Below are 17,944 nucleotides of genomic sequence, written 5' to 3'. Positions count from 1 at the left end.
TATGTGTGCCCATTCACCCATTCATCCCTCTGATTTTGACCAAATAACTACCAAATGTGTTCACTAAGTAGTGGAGGTAAGAGGCTGGAAAACAGAACAATCAGAGGCTCATTGTCAGGGGCTGATAATCCAGTAAACAGATAGGATTAATGTGTAACTTTGTTAATTATTAAACTGAATATACAAATGCACTTCAAAGTTTACCTGTTGAAGAGAAGCAGTAACTTAGGAAGAAGCAGCAGAGTTGATAGTTTGCATCTAAAAGTGTGGAGCCTAAGCACAGAAGCAAAGGCCAGATAAGTAGGTGGGGAAGAGGAGACTCAGGAGAGGCATCAGAATGGTGGGCAGGTGTGGGTGTAGACAGTCAGGAGGGTGAGCAGGTGTGGGTGTAGACAGTCAGGAGGGTGAGCAGGTGAGGGTGTAGACAGGAGGGTGAGCAGGTGAGGGTGTAGACAGGAGGGTGAGCAGGTGAGGGTGTAGACAGGAGGGTGAGCAGGTGTGGGTGTAGACAGTCAGGAGGGTGAGCAGGTGTGGGTGTAGACAGTCAGGAGGGTGAGCAGGTGTGGGTGTAGACAGTCAGAATGGTGAGCAGGTGTGGGTGTAGACAGTCAGGAGGGTGAGCAGGTGTGGGTGTAGACAGTCAGGAGGGTGAGCAGGTGAGGGTGTAGACAGTCAGGAGGGTGAGCAGGTGAGGGTGTAGACAGTCAGGAGGGTGAGCAGGTGTGGGTGTAGACAGTCAGGAGGGTGAGCAGGTGAGGGTGTAGACAGTCAGGAGGGTGAGCAGGTGTGGGTGTAGACAGTCAGGAGGGTGAGCAGGTGAGGGTGTAGACAGGAGGGTGAGCAGGTGTGGGTGTAGACAGTCAGGAGGGTGAGCAGGTGTGGGTGTAGACAGTCAGGAGGGTGAGCAGGTGAGGGTGTAGACAGGAGGGTGAGCAGGTGTGGGTGTAGACAGTCAGGAGGGAGAGCAGGTGAGGGTGTAGACAGGAGGGTGAGCAGGTGTGGGTGTAGACAGTCAGGAGGGTGAGCAGGTGAGGGTGTAGACAGGAGGGTGAGCAGGTGAGGGTGTAGACAGTCAGGAGACATGGAGTGACATAGGATTGTCCTTGTCACTACCACATAGAATTTGAAAGAAAGATTCAAGAAATAGGTGGCGAGATAGAGATGTGTAGAAACACTGCAGAAAGGTACAGATCTCTGGGTATGTGTCTTAGAAAATTTGCTTCCCCATCTCCTCTGTGGAAACTTCTAAGCTATGCTTGGTTTTTTTTTTTTTTTTTAGTATGAAGGTGTTACATACTTTATTCTGTTAGTTTGTAGGAAATAATGATTTGTGATAGGAAAATACCTAACTTACTAGCTTCCAGAGAGTTAGGGTATGACCTGAGAAAATTCTGCCATCTAAATTGTCTGTGTCCGCCTGGAGCTTCTTAGCATTTGAAGTTGTCAGGGCCTTCCCTTTCACTTGCATCTCCACAGATACTGGACTGAGCATGCCCAGTGATGCTTCACTGTCTCCAGCAAGTCAGGACTCTCCGTACTGCATGACACCTGTGTCGCAAGGTTCTCCTGCCAGTTCCGGCATAGGCAGCCCAATGGCTTCCTCAACCATAACCAAAATCCACAGCAAGAGATTTCGAGAGTAAGTTTTTTTTGTTTTTTGTCCGCCGTCCCCCCCCCCCCCCCCACCACCACCACTATTGAGGTCAAACAGTTGAAGAATCTTGGTTTTTCTGAATTCGTATTCTTGTTACCTGGTAAGTGGAGCAAGGTGGAACGCAAAGGCTGCTGCTCTTGTTTAACAGGGTTTGGGTCTGTTAAAGCAGTACTGCTGTCAGTATCCATGGTGTGGGATTTCACAGTAATGTTTTCTTTTCTCTTTTTCTTTTTTTTCTTTTTTTTTTTTTTTTTTGGTTTTTCGAGACAGGGTTTCTCTGTGGCTTTGGAGCCTGTCCTGGAACTAGCTCTGTAGATCAAGCTGGTCTCGACTCACAGAGATCCGCCTGCCTCTGCCTCCCGAGTGCTGGGATTAAAGGCATGTGCCACCATTGCCCAGCAGTAATGTTTTCTTTATCACATATGGCATTTCTATCCCAGAATCCTGGCCTCTTACGTCACATGTATATTGTGTATATGTGTGTTATATATATGTGCATGTAGAATGTAATGTACCATGGGTTTTGCCCCTGCAGATGCTTTGGAGTTTTTGGTTTTTTGGTTATGTTTTGTCTATTTTTTGCATATAACACAGGTCCTTTAAAAAGCTCGCTAATCAGTTAATAACATATAATAGGGTTCTTTGTTCAAGACTGAATCTGTCACGTAAAGCCGTGCCATTTGTTTTTGTTTGTTGTTCATTTTGTTGTGCTAGAGGTTGAATTCAGGGCCTCTTGCTTCCTGGTCAAGTGTTTGACCACAGAGCAACACAGTCGGCTCCAGTACTTGCTTTTAAGCAAATATGTCTAGGTTTAAGAATTAGGATAATTAGGGAATCACTAAGCTAACTGCTGGGGCATATTTTAGTATTTGTGTGGATGAAGTGGTTTTACTTTAAAAATGCTGTAGGAAGGAATCCTAGAGTGAGAGTCAGTGTGGTCCAGAAGCCTCTCTTCAGGCTCTGAGCAGCTAATTTTATGTCAGACAGCAGGTGTCAAGCAGATGAAACACATGGAAAATAAATTACATATGTATGAAACGAACAGCTTGAAACAGGAAGAAGAAAGAAGTTGGATGTTGAATTCTTTGAGTATATTTCTATCTTCTGAAATTCTGTCATACTTGCTTAGACATTTTGATGCAAAATGTGAAATTCCCTGGACATGTTTTCACTGTATGATGTAGACTACAGCCTCTGTGGAGGTGAGATAAGATGTAGGACATCGGATGGTCCACACGTAAACTTGGATGACTTTCTCACCCTGGGGTTAAGTGCACAGTAACCACACACTGATTTTGTGATAGAGCTGACATTTTAAATGACCTCTGTTTGATTCTCTGCTAGATGTAAAAGCCATAAGGCCTCAGTTTACCTATTGAGTTCATCATCTGTAGTCACAGGCTTTCAGAACATCTAACCAAACTGATTTTTGTGACTGGAAATGCTTCCGTGGCTGAGACTTGCCCAGGATCAGAGGACGAAGGGTTTTGGGTTTCTTGGCATGTTTTCTAACATGTTCTCTGTTAGCAAAAGAAAGCAGGTTCAATAGATGGACTGTGAGGTCAGTGGGCTATGCAGTGACTGTCCACAGCCTTGAGTTTCTTTAATTTAGCACATAAAGGGGAGGGTTTCCTTACATAGGTATCACTGTGCTTTGTGCTCATTCATGCCCTCTCCACCTGCTGCCCTCTCCCCAGTGCCTGCCGTGTGCTGCTTCACTTTCTTGTCCCAAGCAGTACTCTGCTCACATCACTTGCCTTTGCCGGGCGGTGGTGGCACACATCTTTCGTCCCAGCACTCAGGAGGCAGAGGCAGGTGGATCTCTGTGAGTTTGAGGACAGCCAGGGCTACATAGTTGACCTGTCTTAAAAAACAAAAACAAATGTTGCATTACTTTCTGTTTTCCTCCCTTCTGTAAGATTTCTTCTGCCCTCTCTGATCATTTTCTACTTCATGCTTGTACTCAGGTGTACGCATATGCACATAAATCTAAATTCTACATGAAAGAAAGCATGCAATATTTCCTTGAGTCTTTGTTACTTTACTTAGCATAATGATTGCTAGTTCCATCTGTTTTCTTGCAAATGTCTTGATTTTATTTTTCTTGGCAGCTGACTAAAATTCCGGTATATATTAATAAATTTCTATCAATCTCATTTAGCCATTTATGTTGAAAAGCATTTAGGCTGGTTCCATTTCTTAATTATTGTGGATAGTATGGTGATAAGCATGGGTATACACTGATCTCTTTGCTCTGGTAACTTGGAGTTCAGGTGTATCCCCAGGAGTGGTATAGCTGATCCCTGTGGTGGTTCTGATTTCTGCCATGCTCCAGTTTCTACCACCAGCAGTGTCAGGCTCTCCTCCCTGCAGGGATGGATGGTTACAGAGAGCTTCAGAGACATTACGTCACCTCTAGTGCTTTTATGTCACAGTGACCTCTTAGCAAGCCAGCATTCAGTTTATACCTTTAGAAATTGAATAATTGGAAGTGCAGTAGTATTTTCATGTGGCAGCCTGCCCTGGACTACAAGCTACTTTGTGGAAATTCAAAAAATAATCAGTATTGCTGTTTTTCTGATTGACATGTTATAGAGACAGAGGACATTTTATAAACATGCCATGTTGGATGTCAAAGATATTTTCCTGATATAAGTTTGTAATTACAGGAAAATAAATTAGGATGGAATTACCTGGCTCTTTGCTTCCTTTCCAGATATTGTAATCAGGTTCTCTCTAAAGAAATTGATGAATGTGTGACTCTCCTTCTGCAAGAACTTGTCAGTTTCCAGGAGCGCATCTACCAGAAGGACCCCGTGAGAGCCAAAGCCAGGCGGCGGCTGGTCATGGGGCTGAGGGAGGTCACGAAGCACATGAAGCTGAACAAGATCAAGTGTGTCATCATTTCCCCGAACTGTGAGAAGATCCAGTCAAAGGGTGTGTGCATTCGCTTCAGAAGTAGTTGCCATTTGTTCATTACCATTGCAGGGAATTTGAGCAAGCCTTGCTGCTGGGAGCCACATCTTTCTCTATAGTATAGCCACAGAATAAATTTTGAGCATGAGAAAACGAAATCTTTCAATACCTAAAATTAAGTAGGTGTAAGACAGGATTGTAAGAGAATCTTTAGGTGTTAACAGTGGTTAAACATCTCTGGTAAGCCCACCAAGTGTCTCCTTCCTATGGTCAGACTAGACCTAGTCAAGGTACAGTACTCTGCGTCTGTATATTCTTCTCTTAAAGCCAAGCAATGGTGGCGCACACCTTTAAACCTAGTACTGGGGAGGCAGAGGTAGGTAGATCTCTGTGAGTTCAAGGCCAGCCTGTCTACAAAGTGAATTCCAGGACAGCTAGAGCTATACAGAAAAACCCTGTCTCAAAAATTAAATTAATTAATCAATTAAATAAAATAAAAACACTATTAAAAAAGGTAAAGATCTCAGCTTCTGCTTATGGTGATTTGTCTCCCAGAAACCAGCGGTTACATTGGTATCTTAGGGTTTTTATTGCTGTGATAACATATCATGGGCAAAATCATCTTGGGGAGGAAAGGGTCTAGTTCATCATTCAGGGAAGTTAATATAGGAACTCGGGGCAGCAAGCTAGAGACAGGTGCCGATGCAGACACCATGAAGGAGTGCTGCTTACTGCCCCCCCCCAATGGTTTCCTTAGCCTTGCTTTCTTTCCTCCCCATGCCCACACCCTGAGACAGGGTTTCTCTGTAGCTTTGGAGCCTGTCCTGGAACTAGCTCTGTAGACCAGGCTGGCCTCAAACTCACAGAGATCCACCTGCCTCTGCTTCCTGAGTGCTGGGACACCTGGCTAGCCTTGCTTTCTTATGGAACCCAGGACCACCAGCACAGGGGTGTCCTTGGGGTATCCCATCCACAATGCTCTGAGCCCTCCCACATGAATCACTAATTAATAAAGTGCACCATTGGCTTACCCATAGGCCAGTGTGTGGAGGCTCATGGCAGGTTGACACAACAATATCCAGTACTCATAGAAAGGCTCTTGGTAAGCTGGCACAGGAGTACCTCACATGGTGCGCAGCCTTGTGTGACCAGAGAAAACACCTGCATCGCCATGTTCTTCTGTCTCCCTAAATATGATCTCGTGTTACTGGGCTTAGAGACTGTAAAGGAAAGAAGAAGCTACTGTTAACAGTGTCAACTAGTTTCTTCAAAAATGTTTGTTGCATTGAACCTGGATTCCTGCTATGCTATTAGATAGAGAAACTAAAGTACTGTGTTTGAAGGAATTTGGGATTTTATTTTGGAGAAAGACAAACATGTAAGGGGGAGAGAGAGAAAGAGAGAGAGAGAGACAGACAGACAGACAGACAGACAGACAGAGACACAGAGAGAGAGTCTGTTGTGTGTTACAGTTCAAGGAAGACCTTCCTTTGCTGCAGGATTCTGTTTTTAGCGTGGTTAGCTCCAGCATGAAGGTGACTGAATGGACGCCTCTCCCCTTGTTGATTTCCTTAGGTGGCCTAGATGAGGCCCTCTACAATGTCATAGCCATGGCCCGGGAACAGGAGATTCCTTTTGTGTTTGCCCTTGGAAGGAAAGCTTTGGGACGCTGCGTGAACAAGTTGGTTCCTGTTAGTGTTGTGGGAATCTTCAACTATTTTGGTGCTGAGGTAAGAAATTAGAGGAGACAGGCCCAGGGAGGTGACTTAGTAAATGACCTTCAGTCTGATCCTTGGAACCCACCTCAAGCCAGGCAAGGTGGTGTGTGCATGCTTAAACCCAAGCACTGGGGAGCCGGAGACAAGTGCATCTCTGCAGGCCAGTGAGAGGTCAACAAGGCAAGGCCCCTGAGGAGCGGCACCTGCCTTTGGCCTGTAGTGCATCCGCACCTGCTCACCTCCACACACTTCCTGTAGTGCATCCGCACCTGCTCACCTCCACACACTTCCTGTAGTGCATCCGCACACACCTGCTCACCTCACACACTTCCTGTAGTGCATCCGCACCTGCTCACCTCCACACACTTCCTGTAGTGCATCCGCATACACCTGCTCACCTCCACACACTTCCTGTAGTGCATCCGCATACACCTGCTCACCTCCACACACTTCCTGTAGTGCATCCGCATACACCTGCTCACCTCCACACACTTCCTGTGGTGCATCCGCATACACCTGCTCACCTCCACACACTTCCTGTAGTGCATCCGCATACACCTGCTCACCTACCCACACTTCCTGTGGTGCATCCGCATACACCTGCTCACCTCCACACACTTCCTGTAGTGCATCCGCATACACCTGCTCACCTACCCACACTTCCTGTAGTGCATCCGCACACACCTGCTCACCTACCCACACTTCCTGTAGTGCATCCGCACACACCTGCCCACCTCACACACTTCCTGTGGTGCATCCGCATACACCTGCTCACCTCACACACTTCCTGTAGTGCATCCGCACACACCTGCCCACCTCACACACTTCCTGTAGTGCATCTGCACACACCTGCTCACCCCTCACACTTCCTGTGGTGCATCCGCATACACCTGCTCACCTACCCACACTTCCTGTAGTGCATCCGCACACACCTGCTCACCTCACACACTTCCTGTAGTGCATCCGCACACACCTGCTCACCTCCACACACTTCCTGTAGTGCATCCGCATACACCTGCTCACCTCACACACTTCCTGTGGTGCATCCGCATACACCTGCTCACCTCACACACTTCCTGTAGTGCATCCGCACACACCTGCTCACCTCACACACTTCCTGTGGTGCATCCGCACACACCTGCTCACCTACCCACACTTCCTGTAGTGCATCCACATACACCTGCTCACCTCACACACTTCCTGTGGTGCATCCGCATACACCTGCTCACCTCACACACTTCCTGTGGTGCATCCGCATACACCTGCTCACCTCACACACTTCCTGTGGTGCATCCGCACACACCTGCTCACCTCACACACTTCCTGTGGTGCATCCGCATACACCTGCTCACCTCACACACTTCCTGTAGTGCATCCGCATACACCTGCTCACCTCACACACTTCCTGTAGTGCATCCGCATACACCTGCTCACCTCACACACTTCCTGTAGTGCATCCGCATACACCTGCTCACCTCACACACTTCCTGTAGTGCATCCGCACACACCTGCTCACCTCCACACACTTCCTGTAGTGCATCCGCATACACCTGCTCACCTCACACACTTCCTGTAGTGCATCCGCACACACCCACTCACCCACACCCACACACACTTTAGAGGCCTATTCTCTTTCTCCTTCCTGTTAACACATTCCAGGAGTGAGTCATCCAAAGGAATGGACCAGAACTTCCTTCTTCAGTATTTTCTTTTCTTTTCTTATATCCTTTAGTTTCTGACTGTTTCTGTCTATCCTGCTTATAATACCTGTTTCAATCTCAAAATCATAAAGCTTCATGCCTGTTCTCTTTTTACTAGTTTCATTCAAATGTGTGGTTTGTTAGACACTACAAATAAAATTTGTCATTATTAGTGGTCCATGAAGGGACCGCTTTTAACCATTCTTCTTCCTCTGTAAAAGCAGTGTGTGTGCTTGACAGGTAGGTGCAGCATTGCCGCCGTAGCAGCAGCACAGCGAGCAGCAGCATTCGCCGTTCCTGGTCTCTGAGCAGCAGTGTGGCAGTAATGGCAGTGCCCAGGAGAGTGAAGAAAGCCTCTTGTACTTTCCACGCTGTCTGACTTTTATATATAAACTTCAACATATATCAAGCCATGTTGAAATTCTCTGATGATACATGTTTATTGTCTTACTAACCAAGACATTAAAACATTTGCCAGGGGTACCAGGCAGGTAGTTGTGCACACCTTTAATCCCAGTGCTTGGGAGGCAGAGGCAGTGGAGCTACAGAGTGAAAAAAAGCACCACTCCTTCTGATGGAGGAAGGTCATTGGCTAATAAAGGAACTGCCTTGGCCCATTTTATTGGTTAGAGCATAGGTAGGTGGAGTAAACAGAACAGAATGCTGGGAGGAAGAGGAAGTGAGCTCAGACTCCACAGCTCTCCTCTCGGGAGCAGACACCTCAGAGAGACGCTATGCCCCGCTCCCGGGCAGACACACGCGATGAAGCTCCGACCTAGAATCTTCCCGGTAAGACCGGTGCTCACAGATTATTAGAGATGGGTTGATCGGTATATCAGAATTAGCCAGTAAGGGCTAAAGCTAAAGGGCCAAGCAGTGTTTAAAAGAATACAGTTTGTGTGTTGTTATTTTGGGGCAAAAGCTAGCCGAGCAGGCGGCTGGGATGTTGGGGAGACGCAGCCCCGCCGCCCTTATTACTACATCCTTCCCCTGAGCAGAGTCTTTGAATGATGCCAGGAAGCGCTAGGCTTTGTCTCTGCTGTTGAAGTGCAGCTTTGTTGCTCGTCAATATGGCCATTTTATTGACCATGAGGCTGCCCCATGTCCCCTCCATTTCACTTCAGTTATTTCATTCATACTAATTTTTCTTCTATTGATGGAGGAAGTTTAGGTTAATCTATTTCCAGGCCCTGTATTCTGTTCTTATAGTTTGCCTTTGTTCTAATAATCATGCTTGCCTATTGTGTTATATTTTAACTATTGTCAAGTCCTAACCTTATCTATACAAACCAACTTCCTTTAGCCTCTTTTTAGTTCTTCCCACAATTGAGCATTGCAGAAAGGTTGTCTTTTTTATTTTTGTTTTTTGTTTGTTTGGGAAAGAACTCACTATAGAGTTCTGGCAAGCCTGGAATTCACAGAACTCTACCTGCCTCTGCCAGGATTAAGGTATCTGTCATCACACCTAGCTAGAGGACTTTAGATTCCTTTGGAAACTGCCATCTTTTTCTTTTTCTTTTTTTTTGGGGGGGAGGGGGGTTCAAAACAGGGTTTCTCTGTAGCTTTAGAGCCTGTCCTGGAACTCTTGTAGACCAGGCTGGCTTCAAACTCACAGAGACCCGCCTGCCTCTGCCTCCCGAGTGCTGGGATTAAAGGTTAAAGGTGTGCCACCATTGCCCCAGTGGAAACTGCCGTCTTTTGTACCCCTGACCACCTCCCTACACATGCTCATTCCCTCACCTTCTAACCCAAGTAAGACTGCCACTGCCCCCCAAACCAGCCTGCGCTTCTCTGTGTCTCCCTTAACTGTTTCCCACACTTAGCTAGTGAAAACTGCCTGTCCTTCCGTCTCAGAACTGTACCCGTTTTCAAGTTCTGTGCCAGATGATTCTTTGAATTCTTCAGTGAGGCCCACAATGAGATTCAGTGCCTTCTTTAAAAGCTCCAGTGTTGTTAGTCCAGTGTTTGTTTTTAGAAACCTTGAGCCACTGTGCTCTTTTCCCTAAGAGAAGAGCTTACGCTCCATTCTTACTCTCTGTAGTGCAGACTAAAGGAGGGGCTGTTTGTGGAAACTTTTAAATGGATTGCATTTAGAGGCTTGTGCTAGTATCAGTTGGCTCAGCCCTGTGAGGATTGGTAAGTCACATCTGTTGCGTGCATTTCGTAAGGTTCTGTGGTTTATGAACTGCCCAAAACTAAAGATGTAAAAAACTTCATAAAAAACCATGGTTAGTCACAGAGGAATCTCTGTCTTTTTAGAGCCTATTTAATAGATTAGTGGAGCTTACCGAGGAAGCCAGGAAGGCGTATAAAGACATGGTTGCAGCAACAGAGCAGGAGCAGGCAGAGGAAGCCTTGAAGAGCGTGAAGACAGTGCCTCACCACATGGGCCACTCTCGGAACCCCTCTGCAGCCAGTGCCATCTCCTTCTGCAGCGTGATTTCTGAACCTATTTCAGAAGTAAATGAAAAGGAATATGGTAAGGTGTCCCATAGCATTTTAAATGAAATGATTCAAGTGGTTAAAACCATCTATATTAAACCTTCCATTGTACTTGTTTGTTCTTATACGTTTTTTTTTTTTTGAAGTCTGACCTTGAACTCACTGTGTGGATGAGGAAGACCTTGAACTTCAGACCCACCTGTCTTTCTCTCCCAAGTGCTGAGATTACTGGCATGTGCTACCACACACAGTTTATTTGACACTGGGAAGCAAGCCCAGGACTCCGTGCAAACTAAGCAAGAACTCCATCATCTGAGCCACATCTCCAGCCTATTTATTCTTGATTATCAAGTTTGGCTTAAAAATTAGCTTAATAAAAGACACAGAATAAATGAAAAGAAAGTTAAAAAATTTGGTTTAAACATTATTATTTAAAACAATATTTGGCTGGGCAAGGTAGCATACACCTCTAATCTCAGCTCCTGGGAGACAGAGACAGGACCAGCGTGGTGTATATAACAAGTTCCAGGACAACCAGGGCTATTGAGACTGCCCTTTAAGACCCTGGAATTCAATCACGTTTTGTCTTAGTCAGTTGTTCTATTGCAGTGAAGAGACACTGTGGCCATGGCAACTCATAAAGGGAAGCATTTAGGTGGGGCTTGCTTCAGTTTCAGAGGTGTAGTCCATTATCATCATAGTGGGGAACATGACGACATGCAGGCAGGTGCTGGAGCAGTAGTTAGAACCAGATCCGTAGGCAGAGAGAGAGAGAGATAGACAGATACACACACACACACACACACACACACACACACACACACACACACACACACACACACACACACACACACTGGGTCTGGTGTGTGCTTTTAAAACCTCAAAATCTTCCAGCAGTTCTTCCAACAAAGCCTACCTCTCCTGAGGCTTCTAGCTGGGCAGTGGTGGCACATGCCTTTAATCTCAGCACTTGGGATGCCTTAGTTTTTATTTTTAACACTACTCAAGAAGTAATTAAATGCTGAACTTCTCTTTAGGAAAAAGAAAAGCCAATAAAAGGAAATGTAAATGTGACCTTAAGGCTTTTTTCATAATGAAATATATATGAACTAATAACTTATTTTAATTTCTTAAAACTGTATGTATCATGTGTACATGTTCATGATAGGATGTGGCACCGCGATGGATGCTACAGCATGTTCTGTGGTGGTCGGGGTACAGTTTAGTGGGCTCACTTTCCCATGGTCACCAGCCTTTGATAGCTGTTTTTAAGAATGTTATTTACTGCCAGGCAGAGGTGGTAGCAGGTGCCTTTAATCCTAGCACTTGGGAGGCAAATGCAGGCAGATGGCTGTGAGTTGGAGGCCAGCCTGGTCTATGGAGCAAACTTCAGGACAGCCAGGGCTGCACAGAGAAAGCCTGTCTCAGCCCCACCTCCAAAATGTTATTTCCTGTGCGGCAGCCGCTGAGCGCAGATGTGGTGCAGTGAGGAAGGTGGAGGTCAGATAGGACAGTAAGTGCGTTTCAGTGGCCATGTCAAGTGCGGAGGGTCCAGTCGGGACTCTCCTAGGAAAGTCAGGAAGGAGGGCTCCCAGGATGGTCATCTGGACTTCCCCAGAGCATATGTGCTGAGACATAGCTTATCCTGGGACTGCTGGCACTGTGAGAGTTTAGTGATACTTGGGGTAGCTTGCACGATGGGGGGCAGGATGCAGTGGGACCACAAAGACAGGTAGGTAAGGTCAGATCCTGAGTGGCTCAGAGGTGCTAGCTAAGGAGTGTGAATCTTGTCTTAGGACACCAAAAGCCAATGAGACAGAGCTAAAGGCAATTTGCAAAATAAGCTAGGAATGTACCGCAAATGAATGGAGAGATTAAGACCTGAGTTAAGACAGCAGTGACCATATTGTAGTTTTTGAGCTAGAAGTGACACAAAGTAAGAGTTCTGTGGGATAGAGGTATAGAATAAGGAAGAAAAATAGGGTAAGGGTTGTCAGCTGGTGTCTTGTGCTTTTCTACTGTGAACGATTGTGTTACTAATGAGACTGTGCACATAGGCGGTAGACTGCATCCATAGGTAGGAGGGAGGGAGTGGATCTGGCCTCTGCTGAAGCAGCTGGAGGGAAGAAAGGCTTCTCGTTTGTTTCCCCTTTCTGTATAAGCTGTGTCCTGACTGAAGTGTCCCAAATGCTGCCTGCATCAGTGTGTACAGTCTGTGGCTAATAAGTTAAATATAGGTTGTGTGTCGTTTTTTCTTTTCATTACAACATGATAGTAGTATTACTCCTATAAAACGCATTTACTGTAAGATAATTGGATATTTTTATTTAAAAATTAAGCCAACAGGAGTGTGAGACTGTGTTCACCCTAGAGTGCAAGTCTGTGAAGGTGGTTTGTTAATGCTGTGTAAGCCAAGTGAGGTGTGTTTGAAGTCAGATTTTCCCAGACACTAGAAATGTATGGTTAGATTGGTTGTGTATAATGAAACATATGACTCAAATCATAGGTGATATGCTTTTCCAAACCCTTAAGGTCAGAATTTTTGTTTTGCTATATATCTTGGCTGTAATGCCTGTGAGTTTGGGGTCCTTGAAGTCAGCATAACTGTAGGGACACAAACCTCAGAGACAGTGCACTGTTTTCATATGCAGGCTCTGTGTGAGCACCAGCAGCTGTTAGCATGTGGCCTTCTGCTTTCTGACGCAGCGTTGCATTTTATCTCTTAGGTCTTCATTTGAATGCACATTGTTTTGAACATTTTTATATTTTTATAGCATTTAAACTCATTTTCTCACTTAGTTGCTGAGCCAGCAAATTTTTATATGTTATTCTTACCCCTTATTTTGGTGTTTCAAATAAGTTCCATGATTCTGAAACAGTGTTTTTCATTCTCGAAAATGTGTTCCTGCTTGTAGAAACTAATTGGAGAAGCATGGTGGAGACTTCAGATGGCTTGGAAACATCAGAGAACGAGAAAGAGCTTCCCTCTAAGCAGGGCCCTTCTGAAAAGCCTAGTAAACTCGCCCTTGACACAACCCTTGTGAGGAAGCAGCCGCTACCAGCTGCAGACAGCACTACCTCAGCACCAAGCCAGGGGAAGCCCCTAAGTGACAAGGACGAGCTGAAGCCAGATGACCTGGAGTGGGCCTCCCAGCAGAGCACCGAGACGGGCTCCCTGGATGGCAGTTGCCGAGATCTTTTGAATTCCTCCATCACCAGCACCACCAGCACTCTTGTACCTGGCATGCTTGAAGAAGAGGATGATGAAGAAGAGGAAGAGGAGGAAGATTATACTCACGAACCCATATCAGTAGAAGTGCAACTCAATAGTAGAATTGAGTCCTGGGTCTCAGAGACCCAGAGGACTATGGAAACCCTTCAGCTCGGCAAGGCCCTTCCTGGCTCTGAGGAAGACAATGCAGAACAAAGTGGAGAGGAATCTGCAGAAGCACCTGAGGGCCTGGAATCGGGGGTGGATAGTGAGACCTGGACCCCTGACCAGCAGCCGAAGCCCAGCATTTCCATGAACAAAGAGCACTCTGATTCCAATTCTGCTCCCCCAAATCTGTAACTCAGGAAGTGTCAGCTGTCTCCAGCCGTGTCTGGCTGCAGCCATGTCCCTGACACTCCATCTCAGCGTTTTCCACTGTCCAGTTATTTACTGTGTTTTTAATTCCCAACAGACCTTTTATAGCTTCTACCTATTTTGTTATGATCTCTAGCGTCTCTCCTAACTAGTGTCCAAGTCTCTTTCTGAGAATTGTGGAGACAGTTCAGACTTGTTTCAACTTACTTTGTAATGAAAAATAATGATTAAAGAGAAGACCAAACTCTACAGAAAAAAACAGCTAATGGCTGTTTAAGGTTATTTTAGAAACTAAAGATTGAGATTATAAGGACCAGTGTTTGCTGATTCCATCTCCTTCAGGGTAATTTTTGTCTGTTGGAGTTGTGGAAGCTGCTTATGAAAAGTGCTAGAGGTAGATCAGGGACTTAAAGTCAAGGGCAGCAAGGCTGCTCAGTGCTATGCATTAAAAATGGGTGCAGATTTTACTTGGTCCACAGTGCTTGTTTCTGAAGCTGCTGGTCATTGTAACCCACAGAAGTTGGGATGGGCTGAAACAGCCTGCAGGAGTTAGGCAAACACTGGAGTGTTACCACGCTGGCCACCTTTGTAGAAAGGGATAGATGTTTGTAAGAGCAGACAGTCACCATGGTGCAACTTGCCAGGTTCTGTCTAATTCTTGCCTCTTACCTCAGGAATGCTCTTGTACATAGTATGTAAAGTCAGGCAAACACTGACAGGTGAACAGTGTACAGGTTTGTATTAACACAGCAATTCCCTGTGGACATCCAGAAGCAAGGCTGTCCTGCTGTGTTATACTTCTTGCTTTTGCTTTAAGACCCTCGTGTCTTGAGGCGTGGTTCTGTTTGCATATTCAGACAAATCCACTTTGTAAGTCATTTCATCTTTTTTTAAAATCCACCTTCCTCATGGCAAGAATCACAGTTACAGGAAGTCAGGAAAAGGCCTTTTGCACAGTTTGTGACTTGTTTGGATCAGGCTTGGAAGAAGCTGTAGAAGAAAAGAGAAGGTTATTCTAATATGTGGATTCTTCAGATGATTTATCATATGCAGAAATTAATTTTATTCGTGGTTATCTATCTCTGTCCCTCTCTAGGAGTGGGGGGGGGGGAAGAATCTTAATGAGCTATTTTGTTTGCTGTCCAGCCATCACCTGAATTCCTTTGTCTTCCAAGTTTCTGTAAGATGGAAGAATCATACATCATCCGTCTTTTGTCTTCAACTCCTTTCCTTCAGCCCCAGCTACCAGTACACAGATGGACACGAGCTTTCTCCATAGAGAGAAGCGGGCAGCAGCCGGTGTATGCCCCTCCTCTGCTTATGCGGGGCAGGACTTTGTCTCCCAGAGGCAGAAGAGACAAGTTAAAGAAAGTCTTTGCTGAAATAATTGGACCTGCTGTGAGAGTTCTGAGGCTTTATAATGCTGGCATTTAATGCTGGAGGGATGAAATTCTTGACTGATGGTATAGTATTTGTAAATTGTCAAAGTTTAGAAGCATTGCTTTATAAAAAAAAAAAGTCAACTTGATTAGTGTGCTAAAGGGGACAGTCTAAACTGCTGTCCAGTGCAGACTTTAGGCACTAATTATCCGAGACTTCGGTTAGACGTAAGGAATGAAGCTGATACAGTGTGATGTACATGGGCGGATTCTTACTGTCTGCATATGTGGAAGCCTTAACATGTGTAGAGAAATGATAGAGGTTTGGATGACTGACAGTCTTGAAAGTAGGTGTGAAAGCTCCTGCTTTTCATGACGTTGTTTCCTGTTGGGTGTCAGTGGTTCACATAGCTCTTGATCTGGAGGTAATGGCTTTTCAGAGATTCCTTGTATTTGATTCTCTTCTGGGCGTGGATCATCATTTTAGAGTTTGACACTTGTACCAAAAGAGAAGTTGAGGAAGTCTTGACAATACCAGCAGCTTCCTTCTGCTGCCGCTGTCAGACGTTCAGTGAGTGCCCTCTCAGAGGCAGTGGCTTTCCTGCCCCAAACCCAAGGGACCACAGACTTTACACAGGAAGCCAGTCACTGTAGAGGACAGCCCAGAGTTTATCAAAGGAAGTTCTGAGTACCCTTAAATACGTATCAGCGATATCTTTATAATCTGTTTCCTTTGGGTAAATTTGGGGATGTTCGTGTATGTTGAGTTCCAGGCTTTAGAAGGGGGTATGAGAAATAGGAAAATCTTATTTTTGGAAGTAGGTATCATTCACTCTTTGAGACTTAGAAATAAATCTAATGGTAAGAAGATGAGTTTATCGGCACAAGAAATAAAAACTGATTTTTTCCTTAGTGTGTAGATGTAGTTTTACTGGCAATAATTAGTGTTAGATTTCTATCAGTACATGAATTACAGTATAAATTACACTCCTCTGGTGTGACTCCCTCTCTGCTAGGCTTGTTTGTTCTGAAGATTACTTCTCAAAGACAGATGTTCATAAGAGCTTCATTTTTTTTGGTTTTAATCTTTGTAAATGATGTAATATAATTTCTTTTGACTAAACATGGAAAAATAACATGTGTTATACATTGAAAAGTTTTTACAGGCTTTGACTGGGATCATTTTTGAAGAGACGGTATTTTATATGCTTCCAGTATTTGGAAAAGAATTAGTCAAAAGGAATTCAAATAATTTAAATATTGACAAATTAATATCCAAATAACATACTTGTGTGATCTTTTTAATAACCTGGGGAAAATGGGATGTGGGAATTACAATGTGCAAAGAAAGCGATCTTTGCATTCATTTTCGACTCCTAACACAAAACTGCTAAATCGTAACACATTGTTACTTTAATATATGTATAAAGTATTACTGTTTGTAAAGCTGCTGTTTGCTTAAGAAATTATCATGTAAGTATTTTCTGTACATTGTGCCAACAGATTAGAACATTAATTTAATTTGCTGAAAGCTTATCTTTATATTTAAATTTTTTTCTGTGGAATAGTTTATTTCAAACATCTTTCCTTCTTCCTTGTCCCTTCATTCTTTGTACACATCATAGATTCTGCAGAATCTAAAAACTGAACCCTGGTTAATGATAACATTTAAACTTCGTTGGCATATCACACCTTAAAAGTATTTGTATTGTTTTGTAATTTAATTTCTAAATATACCACCTGAATTTATAATTTAATGTCTTAATTGTAATGCTCTAATAAAAACTAGCAAAATTTAGTGGATTATACCAAAAGAGGACTGGTGTGTTTTCTTGTGAAGGATAAACATTATCCCACATTCAGAGGTGAGGTACAGCTGTTTGTACTAAGCACTAGCAGGGTCTTCTCTACTAACAAAGTGGTTATTGAAATGCATTTTGATGTCACTCCAGCTCCTTGATCTCCTCTGTGCAGGTTGATTTTTGAGGATTTTGCCTCCCTTGTCGCATGGCTTTGCCAGGATTCTCATGGAGTAATAGCAGTCTCTGTGGAGGGGTCGACATGATCTGTGGCACTCGCCTGTCTTCTGAGCAGACTGCCTGGTGTTAGACTCCTGCAGATCCCTCAGGGCTCACAGCAGCCCTAACATGTTGGTACCAAGGCTGTGCTTTCCTTTCCAGGATAAACTAAAACTGTTCAAGATCCTACAGCCAGTAAGTGTCAGGTCTGGAATTCAAATTCTAGCCACGGATTTACGGTTGTGGAATAATCATTTTTTACACTGTGAAGGTATGTCTGTGCAGAGGTGCCTTTTGATTGGTTTAATAAAGATCTGAGTGGCCAATAGCCAGGCAGGAAGAGGTTAGGTGGCAGAGAGAGAAGAGGAGATGAATCTAGGCCCTAGGACAGACTCCAGGGGAGACAGGAAGCAGGACAAGCAGGAGGAGAGGTTAAAGTCATGAGCCACAAGGCAGCACAGAGACTAATAGAAATGGGTTCATTTAAGTTATAAGAGCCGGTTAGGAACAAGCCTAAGCTAAGGCTGAGCT

At 44.7% G+C, this 17,944-nt stretch overlaps 1 protein-coding gene across 1 annotated transcript in view; it reads left to right on the top strand.

Moving 5' to 3' along the window:
• Window positions 1–17,209, top strand: part of Secisbp2l (SECIS binding protein 2 like) — a 50,886-nt gene extending 33,677 nt beyond the window's left edge. Inside the window, exons 14-18 of the mRNA XM_075962034.1 lie at window positions 1,477–1,639; window positions 4,371–4,591; window positions 6,146–6,300; window positions 10,248–10,467; window positions 13,346–17,209. Of these exons, the coding sequence (XP_075818149.1) occupies window positions 1,477–1,639; window positions 4,371–4,591; window positions 6,146–6,300; window positions 10,248–10,467; window positions 13,346–14,001 (1,415 nt within the window). The 3' untranslated portion in view covers window positions 14,002–17,209. The remainder of the gene's footprint in view (window positions 1–1,476; window positions 1,640–4,370; window positions 4,592–6,145; window positions 6,301–10,247; window positions 10,468–13,345) is intronic.
• The last annotated feature ends 735 nt before the right edge of the window (window positions 17,210–17,944 follow it).

The sequence above is a fragment of the Microtus pennsylvanicus genome, chromosome 2, assembly GCF_037038515.1.
Source record: "Microtus pennsylvanicus isolate mMicPen1 chromosome 2, mMicPen1.hap1, whole genome shotgun sequence".
Taxonomy (NCBI): Eukaryota; Metazoa; Chordata; class Mammalia; order Rodentia; family Cricetidae; genus Microtus; species Microtus pennsylvanicus.
The sequence above is the reverse complement of the archived record's forward strand: the minus strand, read 5'-3'. Positions and strand labels throughout refer to the sequence as shown.